The sequence below is a fragment of the Elaeis guineensis genome, chromosome 6 (assembly GCF_000442705.2).
Source record: "Elaeis guineensis isolate ETL-2024a chromosome 6, EG11, whole genome shotgun sequence".
NCBI lineage: Eukaryota > Viridiplantae > Streptophyta > Magnoliopsida > Arecales > Arecaceae > Elaeis > Elaeis guineensis.
The window spans coordinates 44143141-44162018 of record NC_025998.2 but is presented as its reverse complement, the minus strand read 5'-3'; the positions used below and the strand labels follow the sequence as shown (position 1 = coordinate 44162018).

At 41.1% G+C, this 18878-nt stretch overlaps 1 protein-coding gene across 7 annotated transcripts in view; it reads right to left on the bottom strand.

The window, feature by feature from the left end:
* Positions 1 to 9264, bottom strand: part of LOC105035218 (transmembrane E3 ubiquitin-protein ligase FLY1) — a 41222-nt gene extending 31958 nt beyond the window's left edge. Inside the window, exons 1-3 of one of the 7 annotated variants that reach the window (XM_073259507.1) lie at positions 8596 to 9264; positions 3968 to 4040; positions 2215 to 2342 (exon numbers count right to left, since the gene is read on the bottom strand). In XM_073259507.1, the coding sequence (XP_073115608.1) occupies positions 2215 to 2342; positions 3968 to 4040; positions 8596 to 8742 (348 nt within the window). In that variant the 5' untranslated portion in view covers positions 8743 to 9264. The remainder of the gene's footprint in view (positions 1 to 2214; positions 2343 to 3967; positions 4041 to 8595) is intronic. The other 6 variants (XM_073259511.1, XM_073259510.1, XM_073259509.1 and 3 more) reach the window with 6 other exon arrangements.
* Positions 9265 to 18878: the final 9614 nt, after the last annotated feature.

Below are 18878 nucleotides of genomic sequence, written 5' to 3'. Positions count from 1 at the left end.
CCGCAGGAGCGCTTTCCGCTACCCGACGGCCACGGCTGCCCTCCGACGGATTCTCCTCCCTCTTTTTCTTCCTCCCTCTCTTTCTTTATTTCTCTCTTTTTCTCTTTTTCTCCGGCACCGGCATGTGCCGTTTTGCATGCCGGAACCGTCTCGATTCTCCATCGAGATGGTTCGGCACGTCCCGTACCGGACGGTTCAACCCGGTACGGCAATCCTTGGTTATTCCTTTAGCGCCAATTTATTGGTGCAGATTTTCATCTCGAGATTAGATCAGCTAGAGTTGGATGGCAACGGCAGGTCGGTGACGGTCGGACGGTGGCGGCAGGACCTGCAAGTCCCGACCAGAGGTGACTCCAGCAAGGATCCTCCGACGCTCAAATCAGAAATCTGACCAACAGACGGGAAAGGGGAGCGTTCAAGAAAGAAAGTTTACGTACCTTGAGGGTCCTCTATTTATCTCTTTTTATAGGGGAGGCTGGAGCCATGGGAGAGCATGGGTTGTCAGAGATTTTCTACCCTCTAATCGAGTATCCTTGGAATCCATGCATAGCCTTTAGGCTTCCTTGAATTTGGTTAGTCACCTCATGGCACATGAGGGCCCCACCTATTAATGGTATGGACTGACAAGCAGGAGCTGAGAGTATGAGAGGGGCTTGCTTTATTCATGATCACTCCCATTTATTAATGGCGTGATGTGACGGGCCATAAGGAGGCCTCTTGGGGACCAATGGCCAGAGCTGGGAGTGGAGGTCGATGTTGGGATCAGTAGCCGAGGATTAGTCGGTCAAGAGTGGGTCAACGGCCGATGTAGGGGCCAAGGCCGTAGCAGAACTTGTAGGCTGTGCGCGGCCAGTTTATCAAGAGATCATAAGTGCCCCCGGCCTAAGCCCTTCGGGTTTAATGGTTTGATGTGATTTGGCACGCACCCCAATGTCTCCATAAGGGCTTGATTTGAAAGGAGTAGATGGAAGCTTGCTACCAACCTTTCCAAGTTCAAGGGATGGATCGGAAATCAGTCAGATGGACTTCGTTCGGCTAAAGCATAATGATGTCCAAAGTGGTGCGGAAGCTGAGGCATGGGTCGAAGACCGTCTCATGTCTTCGGCCAGGACGAAATTACCCCCAACAGTGGCCAATGAAGACTTTCTAGCACTAACAGTGGGCTAGTTAAATTGAAGACATGCTGGGCCCTCAATCTCTTCTTATCTTCGGACCAGACAAAATTTCTCCCAACAAATATCATACTCATCTGACTTTCTTTTTCAATTGTTCTTGAACAATGAAATAGAACAAAGTTCACCTATTTGCAAGTAATAAAAGAAATGCAAACAACATCTCTAGGGTGCATCTAAGCCTACCTAAATAAGCATGGGCACCCTAATGCGTATAACAGAATATTTAAAGGAGAAGTATTTATTCCTAGAATGGCCAGCCTGAAAAGTAATCTTCCAAAGGTCAGTCAAGACAAAACAACTCTTTATCGACTTCTCCTATCCAAAAGGAAAACCAGAAAGTGAGTTGCAAGTAAACACGAAAGAATTCTGAATCTAAGAAAGAAGAGGGAATTTATGTAAGCCTAAGCAACCTATGAAAAAACCAAACTCAACAGTGCCTATCTCAAGAGCCGAAAGCCTTCCTCTCATCACCATTCGAGGATCACTGTGAAGCTCCATTTTTAAAGTGTAGAACAAGCCTTTCTTTGATGCCAAGTATCCTACCCCAAGGGGTCGGAAGGCCCCATTTCCCTACCAAGATCTGGCCATATAATGAAAGTTTTCATGCTCCAGAAAAGAGAGGATTTCTATCTTGACTTCCAAACTAGTTGAATGATGCCTCATGCAAAAAGGTGAGGTGACTAAGATGTAAGAATTAATCAGTAGGAAGTTCAGATTTAGAGTCACAACTACTAAAGAGACATGCGACAGAGTAAAGCTGGATAATGTGATATGAGAGATAAATGAGATAATTTAGTTCCACAATTACACATGGAAAACAAGATTTAAGTGTATAAAGAAGAAAGGCAAGCATAATATCATTCGATACCATAATCAGAATGGTAAGAGAATGAAGCACAAGGTAACTGAGTTTATTTTCTTAACCACACAGACAAAAGAAGATACCAATCAAGATAAATCATGTGCTGCCACAAGTAATAACAATTATAACTACAACAACAATGACGATAATGATGGCAAAAGAAAGAACATGTCTTACCTGAACATAGTGTACACCACTTATCTTTGTTGGAGTGCTCACTAACTCCAAGACAGATACACCATTAGATTTCCCAAATTCTAGAAACCTAGAAGAGCCATTCATGGGCTCCACAAAGCTCCACCTTCCTGTAGCTCAAATATAAACAGCAAAACAATCAGAAACTAAGAAATATGGAGTCCTACAAGAACATGATGAGTGAGCACCATTTTACCAGGCAGAATATACATTTTTTGGTCACATAAGTTCAGATTACAATTTAGAAGACAAATGCACTAGCACCTTTAATCCAACTAAAAAGTCAATGAATTTATTAATACATCCGTTACAATGTAAGTTATTATACAACCAGGTCAGCGATATGCACCTTCTGTACGCTGACTCAAAATTCCAGATAAAAACTTTAATTATTGTTGGGAATTTATATAAAAAAATTGTACTAAACTAATTTATAATCAGATATTTAAAATTTTGTTACACAAGACTTCTATTTTGAACAAGTATTTTCACATGATACATCCACTAAATTTACCACCATTTACAAAATTCTAGGATGGAATAGCAGTTTCTCACCCTAGTCAGATGATGCCTTTAAAAAGGTATTCCATAAAGAAATATTAAATCAATAAATTCTAAACAAAGCAAACTATTCCTATGAGCATTAAAACAAACATCCACAAAAAAAACATCACCTTGTTAGGTAACAACTAACCAGTGATTATTCACCACTTCATCCCATGACATGTAGTTTTACAGTTTCAAGTAGGTATTCGCAGAAAACTGTTATAAATAACCAGCATTCATCTTTCATTTTTTTGAACTGAGTCTGGGTGCCAAATTGAGTATATGTATCTCCATCTTTGGCTTCAACAGTCATAAAGAAATACTTTTGGAGCTGCATTGTTACACTATGAGACATCGAGGTACCAACAGTCCTTGTTGCTTTGTTCATTAAATTTCATTCATGATCCTTGTAGTTCAGCTTCTTGATCAGAAATACTAGCACAAGCAACTTTTGACTTCAAGGGCACTTGTCAATCCATAGGCACATCATGCAACATATTGATTTGGTTCAATGTGATTCTCACTATTCAGTTTTGATCTTCAAATTCAAATACAGTTGATGAAAACCTCAAGTACCAAAACATGATATATTGGAGGATATTAAAAGAGGAGGGGGAAAAAACAGCGCTGAAACCTTTCATCAAATGCTAACAACAAAATAACAACTTGGGATGTTTTCAAATGACTGAAAATTCATTGGTGAAGGCCTCTATGAGAGTTCATGTCCTTCCTCAAGTTACTTACACACATTTGATAATGACTGATCCTACTCACATTATGGTTTTGATCAATTAATCAATTGGTGTTTTTTTAACGCACAAGAAATAAACAAAACAGTTGATGATCTCAAATATTCAAACATGTTAAAGTCAGATATTAGCAGACCAAGCGAAAATAGCATAATTGACAATAAAGGCAAGAGATAGTGGCATATATATACTACAGACAAAATTGACATTTTGGCTTGTTTCTTGATATTCTCACTGGTAACATTTGCTAGTCATCCAATAAGTTTAATAATGGCTAACAAATGAAAATTGCAGTGAAACAAATAGGAAAATAACTTGGAAAGGACAGTTGAGATGTATATTGAAACAAATATAGAGCTACTCCAGAGCAGTAGCTAACAAAGGAGGTTTGAGACACTAGATAACCTAATAAGGAAATGAAAAAAGGAAAGGAACCAAACCTCTATATGTTCCTGTAATATTCCAAGCAGAATAAGAACTCATGTCACTGTCATCTCTTCTAAGGAAAAGCCTCTGCATGAAGAAACAGTCAATGAACAAAAATCAATCAGAAATAAGTAACTGCATATAAGTTCCTCCTCATGGCCTAGAAATAAGAAATGAATAGAGGCATTTATGCTTACTCCAAAATCACACTGACTACCATCTTAAGTTCAACAAGTAACAGGAATTTGTTGATAATAGTACATCGCTCACTATATGGAATTGTGAGAGGATGGGAAACACAACTCGAAGAAAGCACCATTCGATAAAGATAACAGCAAAATGTTAAGAAATAACCATAAATGCCAATCTAACAGCAGGTTTCCACCATCATAGTCCTTAAATTAATACTGATCTGCATAACTCAAGTTTCTGGAGCTTCTTAAGTTGGTGATATTACCATGAAGAACAATTTATTATCTCAAAAAGTTTATCATAGTAGTTCTGCTTGCCCTCTAAAATTCTCTCTCTTGATTCCTGGAAATGCTTTTGAATTCCTTAAAGTGGATCAAGAGGGATTTGTATATTATAGAACAAATACAGGCTCGTCTTTGGAACAGAAAAAACCTATGTTTATGTAGCCACTAAACAAGTGTCAAATTTTGTAATAACTTTCGCAATGCAGCCCTAATAGTCACTTTATGTATTATTTCTTTACTACCTGTTAGGGCAATCGGACCTGCTTCCCCCGATTCACGGTCGCTCCCCAACTCACGGTCGACACCCCGATTGTATGTCGGCAACTGGTTATGGACCGTCAAAGCCAGACCGCCTAACAAGTTCCGGCTTGACTCATCTACAAGGCTCATCACCCGACGTTCTATTGGCGCCATGGGCACGGACAGCCGACTATTATTCAGTAAGCCGACTAACTGTCGGTGACCCCCAATCGACTTTCCTGATGGCTACAAACCAACTATAACAACTCGAACAACTACATAACCGATGATCAGTCAGTATATCAGAATCACCGACCGATGGTCAGTCGGTATATCGAAAGCACCGACATACAGTCGATATATTAATCTACAGTTATGATACCACAATCGTGGAAAGCAACTCCACACCACGACTATTAGTCAGCATAAACTGCCCACTAACTTCATGATAACGGCCCGATAATGGAGGATAACTATCCCTTCGTGCCATAATAAGCGGAACTGCACGTTCGACGGTTACACCCAAATTGCCTATATAAAGGGGAGATAAAAAGACAGCAAGGGTAAGACATGATAGGCTAAGACTCTGCCAAATTCTACATTGATCTACTGTTCACCACTCCCTGCTGATTTAGACATTAGAGGGTCCCCGTCGGACACAATTCCGGTCAATGTGAACTTGTTTTGCAAGTCACTCATCACCGGACTCAAGCGCACACAGAGATTGGCCACAACAGATTGACGCGACACAAATTGGAGCTTAACCTGAGCAGCATCACTACCTATCAATTACAGTAACATCAATTGTTCGTTGAGATGATGGATGATCCTATCTAATTCTGGAAGGCTAATCATTTAGGAAACCTTAGGTCACAAATAGAACTCCATATCCCCCCACCCTCCCCCCAAAAAAAATTACCGAACATATCTGAAAATCCCCATCAGTTCCTAACGAAAAGGAGATTACACCGAAAGATGGATAGGCTCCAGAATTATCTAGACTGTTCATGTGTCTATCAGTGTCGTTAATGACGGATGACTCAAGATCACTCCCACTAAGTGGTCAAACAACGGAACTTATAGCTTTACTTTTGACCAAATTTTATTTGATTTCAAGCATTATGTGAATGTGTGTGTGTGTGTCACCTGAATAGGTGTATAAGAGAATTTCAGATGTATAACCTGAACAAGAGCCACCTAAACATAGCTACACAGCAATTACATGTGATCATAACAAGTTAAAAAGTTAATACCTAATTAATTTGTGATATGTGCAGTCTAATAACTTCTTGCTTCTTTCTTAATATTCCATGCCTTTTACTTGTTTCTAGATTCATGTTACCATGAATGAAATACTTGTGGCATTTAAATATTGCAACCTAGAAGCCTAGAGAAGACCTTCTCAAAACTGAAACTACAAGCATTCATTCAACTCTGCATCGAGAGGACATAGATAGGGATCGGAAATTGAAAAAGACTAAATGGTCTAACATGAACAGTTGCAAGGATTAAGAGAAAAGGAAGGGGAAAAGAGGAGTACTTGCTTAGTTAAGTAGTCAATAAAGGAGTGATATCTGTAAGGTATATAATCAACAAAAGATTGTCCATCAAGAAACATCTAGACGTAGATAGGTTCCTAGAAATTTAAGTTGCACAACAATAAATAAAACTGCAGTGGCAAGCCAGATTAATGACCTGAGAAGCTAAAAGGAAAGATAAAAAGTAATAAAAAAAAGTGGAAAGAGAGTTGGTCATAGATGAATGAGGATAATAGATGGCAAGGCCCCGCAATGCATGTCAGATATACAATAATACTTCCGAATTTTTTGAATGACCAAGAAAAGACAATGCCTGTGCTATCTCTTCAGAACTCTAATTTGATCTTTTTTCTTTATATCCATGTGGCCAAAACTAGATATATAGCTGGGATACACTAGGCGCGATTCACTTTGACAAGAGCTTCCAAGAATATTAGTCGTTTTTCCGAGAATGTGAATGATTTGACAGCTTTCCCAGTAAAGACATGCTTTCGGTCGTCCTCCTTCACCGCTATGATCCCTTTCTTCCAGGGTAGAGGAAATGCCTCGAGCCAATGCTCGAGTATCAGGCGCTACGACGCGGAAGGATCATGGAGTTCTCTCAACATAGATAGAAAGAAGGGGGTGCACCTGTCTAGTAAGCAAGGATCGGAATTGCAACTTGATGGGACTGACCCTGAGACTGATATTGGATTGGTTACCAAATTTTGAGTCGGTATTAATTTATGCCTGATTGCTCCACATATAGTTCCTCGAACCGTATTTTCTAAACGAACAAGAGCCAATCCGAATTGATCCTATAACAGGTCTGCTACAGAACAAATACGTTTATTTTTCAAGTGATTCATATCGTCAAGTGTACCCATTCCAAATTTCATTCCGATCAAATGATCCGCAGCAGCCAATACATCTCGTGGTAACAAAAATGTATTGTTCTGAGGTATATCAAGATTCAGTCTCCGGTTCATATTTCGTCGACCAATCCTTCCTAATTCACATCTTTGTTGAAAAAATTTCTTTTGTAATTCCTTACATAAGGACTCAAAAAATACCGTGGCCATAGAGGAGCCGTATGAAGCTAAAGTTTCATGTACGATTTTGTAATAGCTAAATTAAGAGAATATTTACTTAGGAAATCAAGCAGAAAAAATTCTAGAAAAAGAAGAGAAACAAACTAAGAAAAACACCAACTGCCAAAGACTTAATATGCAAGAAAGGGCTCATGTCGATGGGCTTTAAACCAATTAATTCATTAACTAGCATCCAGGCATCATAAACCTATATAAAAGCTTCTTCAGGTAAAGTCAAGTATAGTATGATGGCCATGTTGCATAGCTACAAGTGTCCCCCAAGGTCTTCCTGATTATAGGATGGTGAACATGAACCAACTTAAAATGCAACAAAGCCCAACATTTTAATCACCAAAACAAAAGGCACTTAAAATTCAACAAATCAAGAAAAGGGAAAGAGCAAAAAGCAAGAATGGGCAAAAAGATCCATTACATAGGCGGTGGCTCATGGTCAAAGTGTAACAGATTTACCAAACCAATTGATTTTAGTAGCATCCTAGCATCACTCAATCCATTAAACCTTGTTCAATTAAAGTCAGTCATAGTCTGACAGCAAACTCGGATAGCTACACATGTCCCCGAAGCTAATTCTAGGGTTTTCCTGGTTATAAAACTCGGAATCCAAACTAACTTAAAATACAGGGAAAAGGTCAACTTTTGATCACCAAAACAAAACAGATTTAAAATTCAGCAAAAAAAAAAAAAGAAAAGAAAAGGCAAGAAAGATAAGAAAGACCCAATAGGCAGACCATGGCTCATGATCAATGTGCCATGAATTAAACTAACCAAACAATTTTGTGAGCGTAGCATCACTCAACCCATTAAACCATGTAAAAGTCCACTGTATTCTTATGGCAAGGTCACCAACTTACAAGTGTCCCCAAAGCAAGTTCTAGGATTCCCCCAGTTACAAAGTCTGAATACATAGCAGCCTGCAATGCGGGGGAAAAGACCCAGCTTTACTTGAAATTCAGCAAAACCAAGAATTTTTTTAACACAAGCTAAACAAACAGCAAGAAAGAACCGATAAACATACAACTGCTCATGAGTCACAATCAAAGTCTCACGAATTTGCAAAGCCAATTAATTCATTAATAGCATCCTCCTCAACTAACTCGTCAAAGCTTCTTCTTCGAGTCAACTGGAGTTCTCATATCTCAGAATAACAACTCCCAAAAAAAGAAAAAATAAGGAAAGAAAAGAAAAATTTATCCATCATCACAAAACACACTTAAAAATTCAGCAAAAACAATGAAGAAACGGCAAGAAAGAACAAGATATAATTTTTCATAATAAAAAGGAGCAGCAAGAGATAAACCTCCTCATTCCAAGATCCAGTAGCAGTAGAAGCCCTCTCCCTTAGAGGCCTCAGAGCCGTCGAAGCACCAAGAAACGCAAGCAGCAGCAGCGAAACCGCGCACTTTACAAACCCCTCTCCGCCCCTCCGCCCACTCATTGCCGCCATACACCACCACCTCAGAATTGAGGTGCAGACATTAAGGTCGAAGATAAAAGCGATTTCTTCAAACTTACACCACGATTAGATGATGAGATCATAGAGAAACGATTGCTTCAATTCGAGTAAACTACCAACCCACCCAAAAGAAAGAATCGAAAAGCAAGAAGAAAGGAGGAGAAAGGGAGAGTTCAACGAACTGACACCACACCCGACTCCCCACCAAAACAAACAACGCGCACAGACAAAGGAACAGGAATCAGACATAACAAGTATAAGCGATGGAAATTTATTCGTAGAGAGAGCCGTTGTCAACGGAGAAGAAGCGTGGAGAAATCTCTTGCGTTGGAATTCTCGTGGGGATGGAGGCGAAGGGGTTGAAGAGAGCGGGCGAGAAACGAACCGACCGGGTTTGGGGAGTTGGGTTGGTGGGGTAATACTGCTGGATTCGGCTGTTAGGGGTCGGCGGCAGCGGCCACAGAAACCAACCCCATCCTGCTTACCTTTCTGTTGACAGTTCATTACTTCTTTACCGGTAATGTTATGGGAGGAACCTCTCCGATCGGACATTATGTCCGAATCGGATACCTTGCCAATGACTCGAGAGAGACGGAACTCTCTTGGACATCGTCGGAAAAAGGAGATCAAAAAATCGAAGTAGAGATTTTATGATATCGGTTCTTTCTAACCTTCGGATCGGATACATACCGACTATAAGAAATGAGGTCCAACACCAACAACTGTTAGAAGAGAAGACAATTCAATGGAATCTTTTAAAGTCTCAAATGGTTTCTTTAAATCACGGGAACGTGAATTAATGTCATACAATTAATGCACATAACCGGTTATCTAGGATCTTCACGGGCGTGGGTAATAATTCTTCACTTCTGCTGCCAAACTTGAGGTAATACTTGACTACCCCCATTCTGTATAAAGAGAGATACCGGAGATTCCAAGATAAGTTCTACTTCAGAAAAGAAAGTACCCTCACTCCCATACTCTATTATCTACTATTTGAAGCTCCAACTAACTAACCATCGGAAGATCCCTCATTAGAGAATTTCCGACAAATATGGACTTTCTTTGTGGGTTTATCAAGGACTTCTCCGGATTGAGACCGACCATTGGATCAAAAAGAGTCTGACCACTATCGTGCACCTCGGACTAGAGACTTGCAGCAACAATTTGGCATTAAAAGAAAAGCCAAGCTTACTTGAAGAGGAAAGAGATATGGGACAAGAACAACAACACACAATTCTACCACCTTATGCCGCCAATCATCCCTCCACAACCAAGGTGGCGCCGCCTAATTGTCCACTGCTACACAACCTCCCATAATGGTAGATCCATAGCGATTTGATGCCCTGGTCTAATAGGTTCAGGCATTAGCCAACGTCATGCAATAGATCCAATAGGTGACAAAGCAACAGCAGCCTCAGAAGCCTATTCATTAGACGGCTCCATCTCGACATAGCTGCCGACCTTGCCCTAGGAGCTTGGAACCAACCCTCCAACAAATCCATCAATCTACTCCTGCTGCCTGACGGTCTCCTTCCCATCGAAACCCAAGGAGGGAGGACCGATTTGGTGGTCTCCTATCTCCTCTGGTAGAGACTCAACTCCGATTACACCCTACGACATGGAAAATCTCACCGAAAGGATGATCTCGAACAGAAAGTTTAGGAGATTGAACACCACCTTGGAGAGGTATAGAGCGGGAGCCAGGAGAATGATGACGGCCCTCTTCTCTTATGCTGTATTGAAAAAACTGATATTGAGTTGGTTCAAAATGCCCCAGATAGAGCCGTAGATGGCTTTTCAGACCCTTTCGAGCATCTGGAGGGCTACAAGGCACTCATAATGCTCCAGGACACTTCAGACGCCTTCTTCTGCCTCACTTTTTGGCCACCGTCAAGAAGTCGGCACAAGTATGATATTCCAGACTCTAACTAGAGTCTATTCATTCATTTGAACAGCTTGAGAGGCTATTCGTCGTCCACTTCAGCATAACCGAGCTCAACTAAAGAAATTAGAATTTCATGTCGGGGCATGCATGTATGTTTCAAAAAAAAAATTTTCTAAACAATACAGCGGAATAGAAGATAAAAATATCTTTTAATCTGAATTATGCATGCATTAAATACAGAACATAAGGATCTACTTCATATATTGAAATTGAACACATGCTGAATTATGCTGAAATTAGCTGGACAAGTATCCGGCCTCTACAAGTATCAACTCAAGATTAGCCTGGAACAGTCCTCTTTGGTGTTGATCTTTCTTCTCTAAGAACGATCACCCTACGAATCTAAATGAAGTCTGGATCGCGATCAACTCTTTGATCATTTTTTTGATCTTTTTCTTCTCTTCTTCTTTTGCTCTTCTTTTCTTGATTATGAAGCAACCAAGATTTTAAAACCAGCAAAGAAAAGGGGACGCCCAAGCTCCTCTTGGGCATGGAGATGGAAGATGCCCAACTCCTTTGGACGTTGGATCCTAAGGGGAGAAGAGAGGGAGGCGTGGGGAGACTTTATGGGAGGCATGGCTGCTGGAAATCTCATACAAAGAGACTTAAAGCAGGTCCCTTTAAATAGTCAAAAGGTTTGAATCCTATTCAAAATCAAATAGTCTCTTAATACAAGACCTACTTGCATTAGGAATCCTTATTGTCTTAGTTATTTGACCCCCTTTAGGAGATCTTTTAGGTGCCAACTATTGGAGCCCTTGCACCCATTTTTTCAAATGCCACATGATGTTAGGCCTTATGTGGTGCTCCCAAGGCTCAAGAGACCAAGGCTAAGGCCAAGGTCCAAAGCTCATGAAGTGGTCATGAGGTTTTTAGGACCAGTTTGGGCCCTAAGACGAAAGACTGTCAGCCTTTCGGATCTTGTGGTCCAGAAATTTTGGACCTTGAGGGGCTAACTTATATTTGGATTAGGATTGAGTCCAAGATTATGAGATTGGATCAAGTCATGGGTGTACATAGGCTTGGATGAGTACAATCTTGTATTGAGTTAGCCAAAGAAGTTTTTGGATTGGGTTACATTGACCCTGTATATAAACATACATTGTATTTGGACTGGATGGATCGAAAGGAATATAAAATTATTTTTTTCTTAAATTTCTCTCTCTTCCTTTTTCTCTCTCTCTCTCTGATCTTCTCCATGTCCAAGAACCAAGAAACCTAGGGTTTCTTGGCTGCCATCCCAAAAAAAGAAAGAAAGGAGGCGCTAGAAACCAGCGCCCCCCTTTGTGCATGCCCCTATTTTGAGCGCCCCCTCTTGGCCACCCAAGAAGAGTTTTAGGTCCCATCATTTTATTTTTTGGAGGCTTCATCAAGAGTACTTTCAGGTTCTAAAAGGTGGATTTCAGATCTGGTGGAGAAGGGGTTCAAATCGTAGAAAAAAATCCTGCTGACAGGATTTACAAGGCTGCTGAAATCCTGAAGGCTATTTTTTGTTTTGCTTGGTTGCTAGCCTTCAAGGACCTCCATGACCTGATCCTTGCTATTTCCTGACATCCACAATCTAGAGAAGCTGCTCCAATAATTGGTATCAGAGCACAGATTGTGTGGAGAAAGAAGAAGACTCCAGAAATTGAATATCTTCAAAGGCTGAAATTTCAACAAGGACCCTATCAAGGTATTTCTCAAATCCCTTGGAGTTTTGTTGTATTTTTGGTTTGGATCCAGCCATCAGAAGCAACATGAAGGTTGATTTTGAGAAGTTTGATGGGAAAAAAAATTTTTTTATGTGGAAAGTTCAAGTAGAAGATCTTTTGGTTCAAACAGATCTGGATCAGGCATTGGAGAAGAAGCCTGAAGGGATGATGGATCATCAATGGAGGTCCCTGGAGAAGAAGGCTTGTTCTGTGATTAGAGGATGTTTGATGGATACGGAACTCTATTCGGTGTTAGAGGAGAGGACCCCAAAAGATTTGTGGTTGAAGTTGCACACCATATATATAGGAAAAAACATATGTAACAAGCTAATGTCGAAGAAGAGACTATACAGCCTTTTGATGCAGGAAGGTGGAGATGTCTTGGGTCACATCCAAAAATTCAACCAGATGTGCAATGAGTTGCTAAACATTAAGGTGAAGATGGAGGAGGAAGATAAGTCGTTGCTACTGCTATGCTCGCTGCCCCCTTCCTATGATCAATTGGTGATGACGCTGCTCTATGGCAAGGAGACCTTGGAGTATGAAGATATGATCTCAATGCTGCGGTCCAATGAACAGTGAGAGAAATTGATCAAGGAAGGTGCTCCCTCGAAGGGCTTGGCCGTGGAAGAGAGATCTGGAAGAGAAAGGGAAAGAGGCAAGTCAAGGAGACGGTCAGAGTCTCAAAAGAGCAGGAGCAAGAAAGAAGTCAGGTGCTACAAGTGCAACGAGATCGAGCACTTCAAACGAGATTGCTCGCAGTGGAAGAACAAGAAGGAAGATAAGGGAGGATCTAATGTGCTGAGTATGGTGGCTGATAGTGAGGTGGAGGATGACCTCTTGGTAGTATCAAATAGTCACAGGCAAAACACAGATGTATGGACCCTAGATTCAGTCTGTTCGCATCACTACACCCCAAATCGATCTTGGTTCGCTACATACACCAAGATAGATGAAGGGAGTGTGACATTTGGAGTTGATCACCCGTGTCGAGTTGCTGGTATTGGGAGCGTTTGGGTGAGGATATTTGATAGGATGGTGCGGACGTTCACTAATATGAAGCACGTCCCTGATCTAAAGAAGAATCTCGTGTCACTTGGTTACCTGGAGCGGAGCAGCTATAGCTTTAGCAGTCATACCAGGAGTGGGGTGTTGAACATCTCAAATAGAGTCATGGTAGTGATGAGAGGTAGGAAGATGGAGAACAACCTCTACAGGATGGAAGGATCTGTGGTGACTTGGGAATCTGATGCAGTAGCAGTACAGAATTAGCTGGGGACTCATTGATTGTGGCACTACCGCCTAGGCCACATGGGAGATCATGGGATGAAGGAGTTGAGCAAGCATGGTCTGATTTCAGTTCTGGATGGAGGTATTTCAGAGGTATGTGAGCCATGCCAGATGAAAAAGCAGAGGAGAGTGCAGTTTGCCAGCAGTTCAGCCTGCAGTACAGCCCCACTAGAACTAGTTCACACTGATGTGTGGGGACTGACCCCGATTTCAGCCAGGAATGGGGTAAGATACTTCTTGACCTTTATAGATGATTTCTCAAGAAAAGTATAGGTCTATTTCATGAAGAAAAAATCAAAAGTCTTCACTAAATTCAAGATATGAAAAGCTGAAGTGGAGAATGAGACAGGTCGGAGCTTAAAGTATCTATGGTCCGATAATGGTGAGAAGTACATCAGTAAGGGATTTCAATTTTTTTGTGAGGAGTGTGGCATCAAAAGGCACTTCTCGATGAGAGAGACTCCTCAATAAAATGGGGTGGTTGAGAGGATGAACATAATTCTTATGAAAAAGGCACGGTGCATGAGGCTGCAGGCAGGGCTTCCTAAGGTGTTCTAGGTTGATACAATGGATGTAACCTGTTATTTAGAATTGATCGCCTCACACTAAGTTAGATGGTGGTATTCCAGAGGAAAAATGATTTGGAAGGAAGATTGGGCTAAGCCATTTAAGGGTGTTTGGGTGTACGGCATTTGTGCACATTGATGCTAATGAGCGGAGCAAATTGGATGTCAGGTCATGGAAGATGGTGTTCTTGGAATATCCGTGAGGAGTTAAGGGATACCGGCTATGAGATCTCTTAGAGAAGAAGGTTATCATCAGTAGGGATGTCACCTTTGATGAAAATTTAGTTCTCCAAAGGTGAGATGGCATGGAGGAGCAGCAAGAGCAACAGGAGGTCCAACAGTATAGCGCTGGATAACTAACATCCTATTCTATTTTGCGACTTGCAGGTGCATTGGGAGGACTTGGTATTTAAGTGGAATACTCTCCAAAGGTGTCTCCACAGGTGGAGAGAGCTCAAATGGTTGAAAGAAGTTAGGAGATTCAGCAGGAGCAAACTGGACCTAGGATGGATATCGGGGTTGCACTGTACAAGCCCAAAAGGAACGTCAGGCAACCAGAATGATATGGCTTCAAAGAGATGGTGTCATATACCCTGATGACAGTGAATGGGGACTCCTACACCTACGAAGAGGCTATGGAGAGCTAGGACAGAGAGAAGTGGGTCTAAGCAATGTCCGAGGAGATGCCTCTCCACAAGAACGAGACATGGCGATTGGTGCAGTTGCCACGAGGGAAGAAATTTATTGATTGCAAGTGGGTTTATCAATGCAAGGAGGAGCCTTCAGAGTAGGAAGATATCAGGTACAAGATGAGGCTAGTGGCTAAGGGATACTCCCAGAAGGAAGGCATCGACTTCAACCAGGTTTTCTCTCCTATCGTTAGGCATACTTCCATCAGGATGCTGCTGAGCATTGTTGCAGCTCAGAACTTGGAGCTGGAGCAGATAGATGTCAAGACGATGTTCCTCCATGGGCACCTGGAGGAGAGCATCTACATGGAGCAGCCACCTAGATTTTGAGAGCCAGAAAGCAGAAGGAAAGGTCTGTTTATTGCAGAAATTGCTGTACGGGCGAAAGCAGTCATCGAGGTAATGGTACAAGCGGTTTGATTTTATGTGAGGAGCATTGGGCTTTTCAGGTATGAGTATGACTCTTGTGTTTATGTTAAATCTTTGGAGGATAGGTCTAGGGTATTTCTACTCTTGTATGTGGATGACATACTTATAGCATGCAAGAGTAGGAAGGTTGTGCCGGAACTGAAGGCAGCTTTATCTCGAGAGTTTGAGATGATGGATTTGGGGCCTGCAAGGAAGATCTTAGGCATGAAAATCTTCAGAGATCGAGCCAAAAGGGTGCTGCATTTATCTCAGGGAGGTTACATCAAGAAGGTCTTGGAGAGGTTCGGGATGAAAGAAGCGAAACCGATGGAGTTGCCACTCGTCGGGCACTTTAGACTCTCGAAGATGATATCACCATAGATTGAGGTGGAGGCTCAGGAGATGAAGAGAGTGCCATATGCCTTTGGTGTGGGAAGCCTTATGTATGTCATGATATGTTGTAGGCCAGATATCGCCCACGCAGTGAGCCAGATCAGCAGATCCATGACGCAACCTAGCAGGGAGCACTGGTGAGTACTGAAGAAGATCTTCAGGTACTTGGTGGGTACTGTTGGAGTCGGCATCTGCTACGAATAGCGAGGAGGTGCTGAGGAACTCTCCAACACATCCAAAGAGGCTTGAAGGCTGATAGGAGGGTTCATAGATGTGGATTTCGATGGAGACGTGGACACTCGACGATCGACGACAGATTTTATATTTAGCCTATTTGGAGGTTTTGTTTCGTGGAGATCATGCTTGCAGCCCATCACGATCTTATCTACAACTGAGGTGAAGTACATTGGTATTACGAAGGCAGTAAAGGAAGCCCTATGGCTGAAGAGTTTGCCGTTGGAGATGGACCTCACACAGGAGGCCGTCAGGGTACACTGCGACAGTTAAAGTATACTGTTACTTGTATAGAACTCTGTCTACCATGCTAGGATGAAGCACATTGATATCAGGTATCATCGAATCAGAGAGCTTATGGAAGAAGAAGAGGTGGAGTTGGTGAAGGTCCACACCAAGGAGAATTCAGTAGATACAGTGACGAAGGTACTTCCACGGGATAGCTTTCGAAAATATGTGACATTGATGTACTTGATGAACAGGACGGAGTTGGTTGAGGCCTTGGAGCATCAAGATAGAGATTGTTGGACTTTATGTGGTGCTCCCAAGGCTCAAGGGACCAAGGTTAAGGCCAAGATGTAGGAACCAGATCTAGGGTTTCAGGGTTAGATCTTGAAACTTTTTCAAGATCATACAGCAGAAGACTAAAATAAATCAAAATTTATTTTTTAAAATCAGAGAATCCCTAGATCTAAGATCCTATTACATGATTATTACATAGCATTAAATCAGAAATTAAAATATATAAATATAGCATGAACTACATGTTGATCATATCAACATGTTTCTATACCACATCTAATGTATGTATTAAATAATAGATCAGATCTATTACCTTGCAAGTTAGACGCTCTAACCTCACTGATCTGGGCTTAAAGATGATGTTGCAAGCCACACATGCATCCGGCCTCTAGGAGTCATCCACACGAGCCCACGAATCTCGATCAGAAGTCCTGCTTCAGGAAATCAGCACAGTATGCTAGTACTGCGCTGATCCTTCTTTGATGGTTGATCAGGTATCTCATTCTTCTTGATTTAGACTCTTTCAAAGATGAAAAGTAAAAGAAGGAGTTTCAGATCTGAGACACTCTCAGGAAACTCAAGATGAAGGGAGAAAAGATATGAAAACAAAAAACCCTAGAAGAAGACCCTCTTCTTCTTCACGTTTTTCTCTCTAGACACCCTAACTTGAATCTTTTATATCTCTATGACCTAAAGATATTTCTCTCTGATTTTTGGATGGAACAAAGATATTTCAAATCTCTATCTTCTCCTAAAATTTCACAAAGAAACTCATTTTATACAGAGAGATATAATAGAGTCTTTATCTAGGTCAAATACCTAGTCAAGGCTTATCCAAACATGGCAAGTTAAGGGGCGCCCAACTCTTGAGCACCTCCTCCATATTTTTATACATGGATTATCAGAAAATGGTGCACAATATGTACCCTAAAAGCCATGAAAATTCCAAAAAAAATTTCGATAAATTTGGTGCAAAATTGAAAGAGTTTTGGATTTCTAAAACTCTATCTCATAGAATTCGAAATCCAAACTTATTCCTTTTTGATTTGATCCAAACCACCTTCCATGTAAGAAAGAAGAGATGAAACCTTTTGTGAATGTGGGAGAGACCTGGGAGAGGGCTTTTGTCACACAAAATAAGTGGAGATTGGCGTTGAATAAGAGAGAGGGCGTGGGGAAGGCTTATGTGGCGCAAGGTGGAATCCTAGTCTTACTAGGATTCTATCTTATGACTTGTTTTAATTTGATTTTCCAAATCAAATCAAACCAAAATTAGATCAACCTAATTAAAATAGGTCTTAACCCAATTAAGAACCTAATTTAATCAGATTAAATTAGATTTAAATCTGATTTAATTTTTTAATCAAATTAGAAATTAGATTGACCCAAGTCCTAGTTGAACTAGGACTAGTGTTTCCTTGCACTTGGCTTATCCAATAAACTAATTGGACTTGATCCAATCAAGCCAAAAATAAATTTAATTAAATCATATTTAATTAGACTTAATCTCAGCCCACTGGCTTAATCAAATTAAGCCAATTAGCAATCGAATTGCTAATCGATCCTCCTGCAATACTTGCACTGGGTTAAATGTCAATCGTATTGATCATTTAACCCTAGAACGATTCTTAATCATTGATCAACCATCTGATCGGATTATAAACTCTAATGTGTATGACCTCATAGGTCTGAACCTAAGCCGGTAGTGCAAGAATAAATTTCTGTACTAATCGAAGTGACCATCTAGCAATGGTACCCGACGACCGGATAGGTCGAATGTATAGAACAACATCCTTAGAACCCATGCGGATATAGTTTTCATATAATTCATCCCCTTGACCAAAATGATCATAGGACACCCCAGAGTTCAACTGTCAACTTTGATCAGGTTGTCCACATTGTATTTCAAAATATCAAATCCATCTGATGGATTACCCTGGCCAAGGTTTTGCTAAATTGAAATACAGCGACTCATTCTTCTCCAACTCTTGGAGTGGTCAATCCCATCTCGATCACACTCTGACTTCGCAAGTACTTGACTGTGCCCAAAAGCCTTCCGTCCCTAAATTAGAAATTCAGTTAGTCCAGTACCAAAGCACAGTGAGTTGCTTGCAAGTCATTGAGGTGATCTCAAGTCTAAGGGACACTTATACCTATATCTCATCAGAGACATTCTCGATAGCAGAATGCTCTGGAGTTGGTCATATTCAATGACGATGTACCCTTACATTTCACCTGTATGCCATACCAGTATCTCCACACTCCTTGGTTAAGAGGACAACCAACCCATATGGCCTACAGCGACCTATGCTCGATAGAAGCTGTCGTCCTTATTAACAGCCTATCATTTGGTCGCGAACAGTTTTAAGGACTAATCGATAAA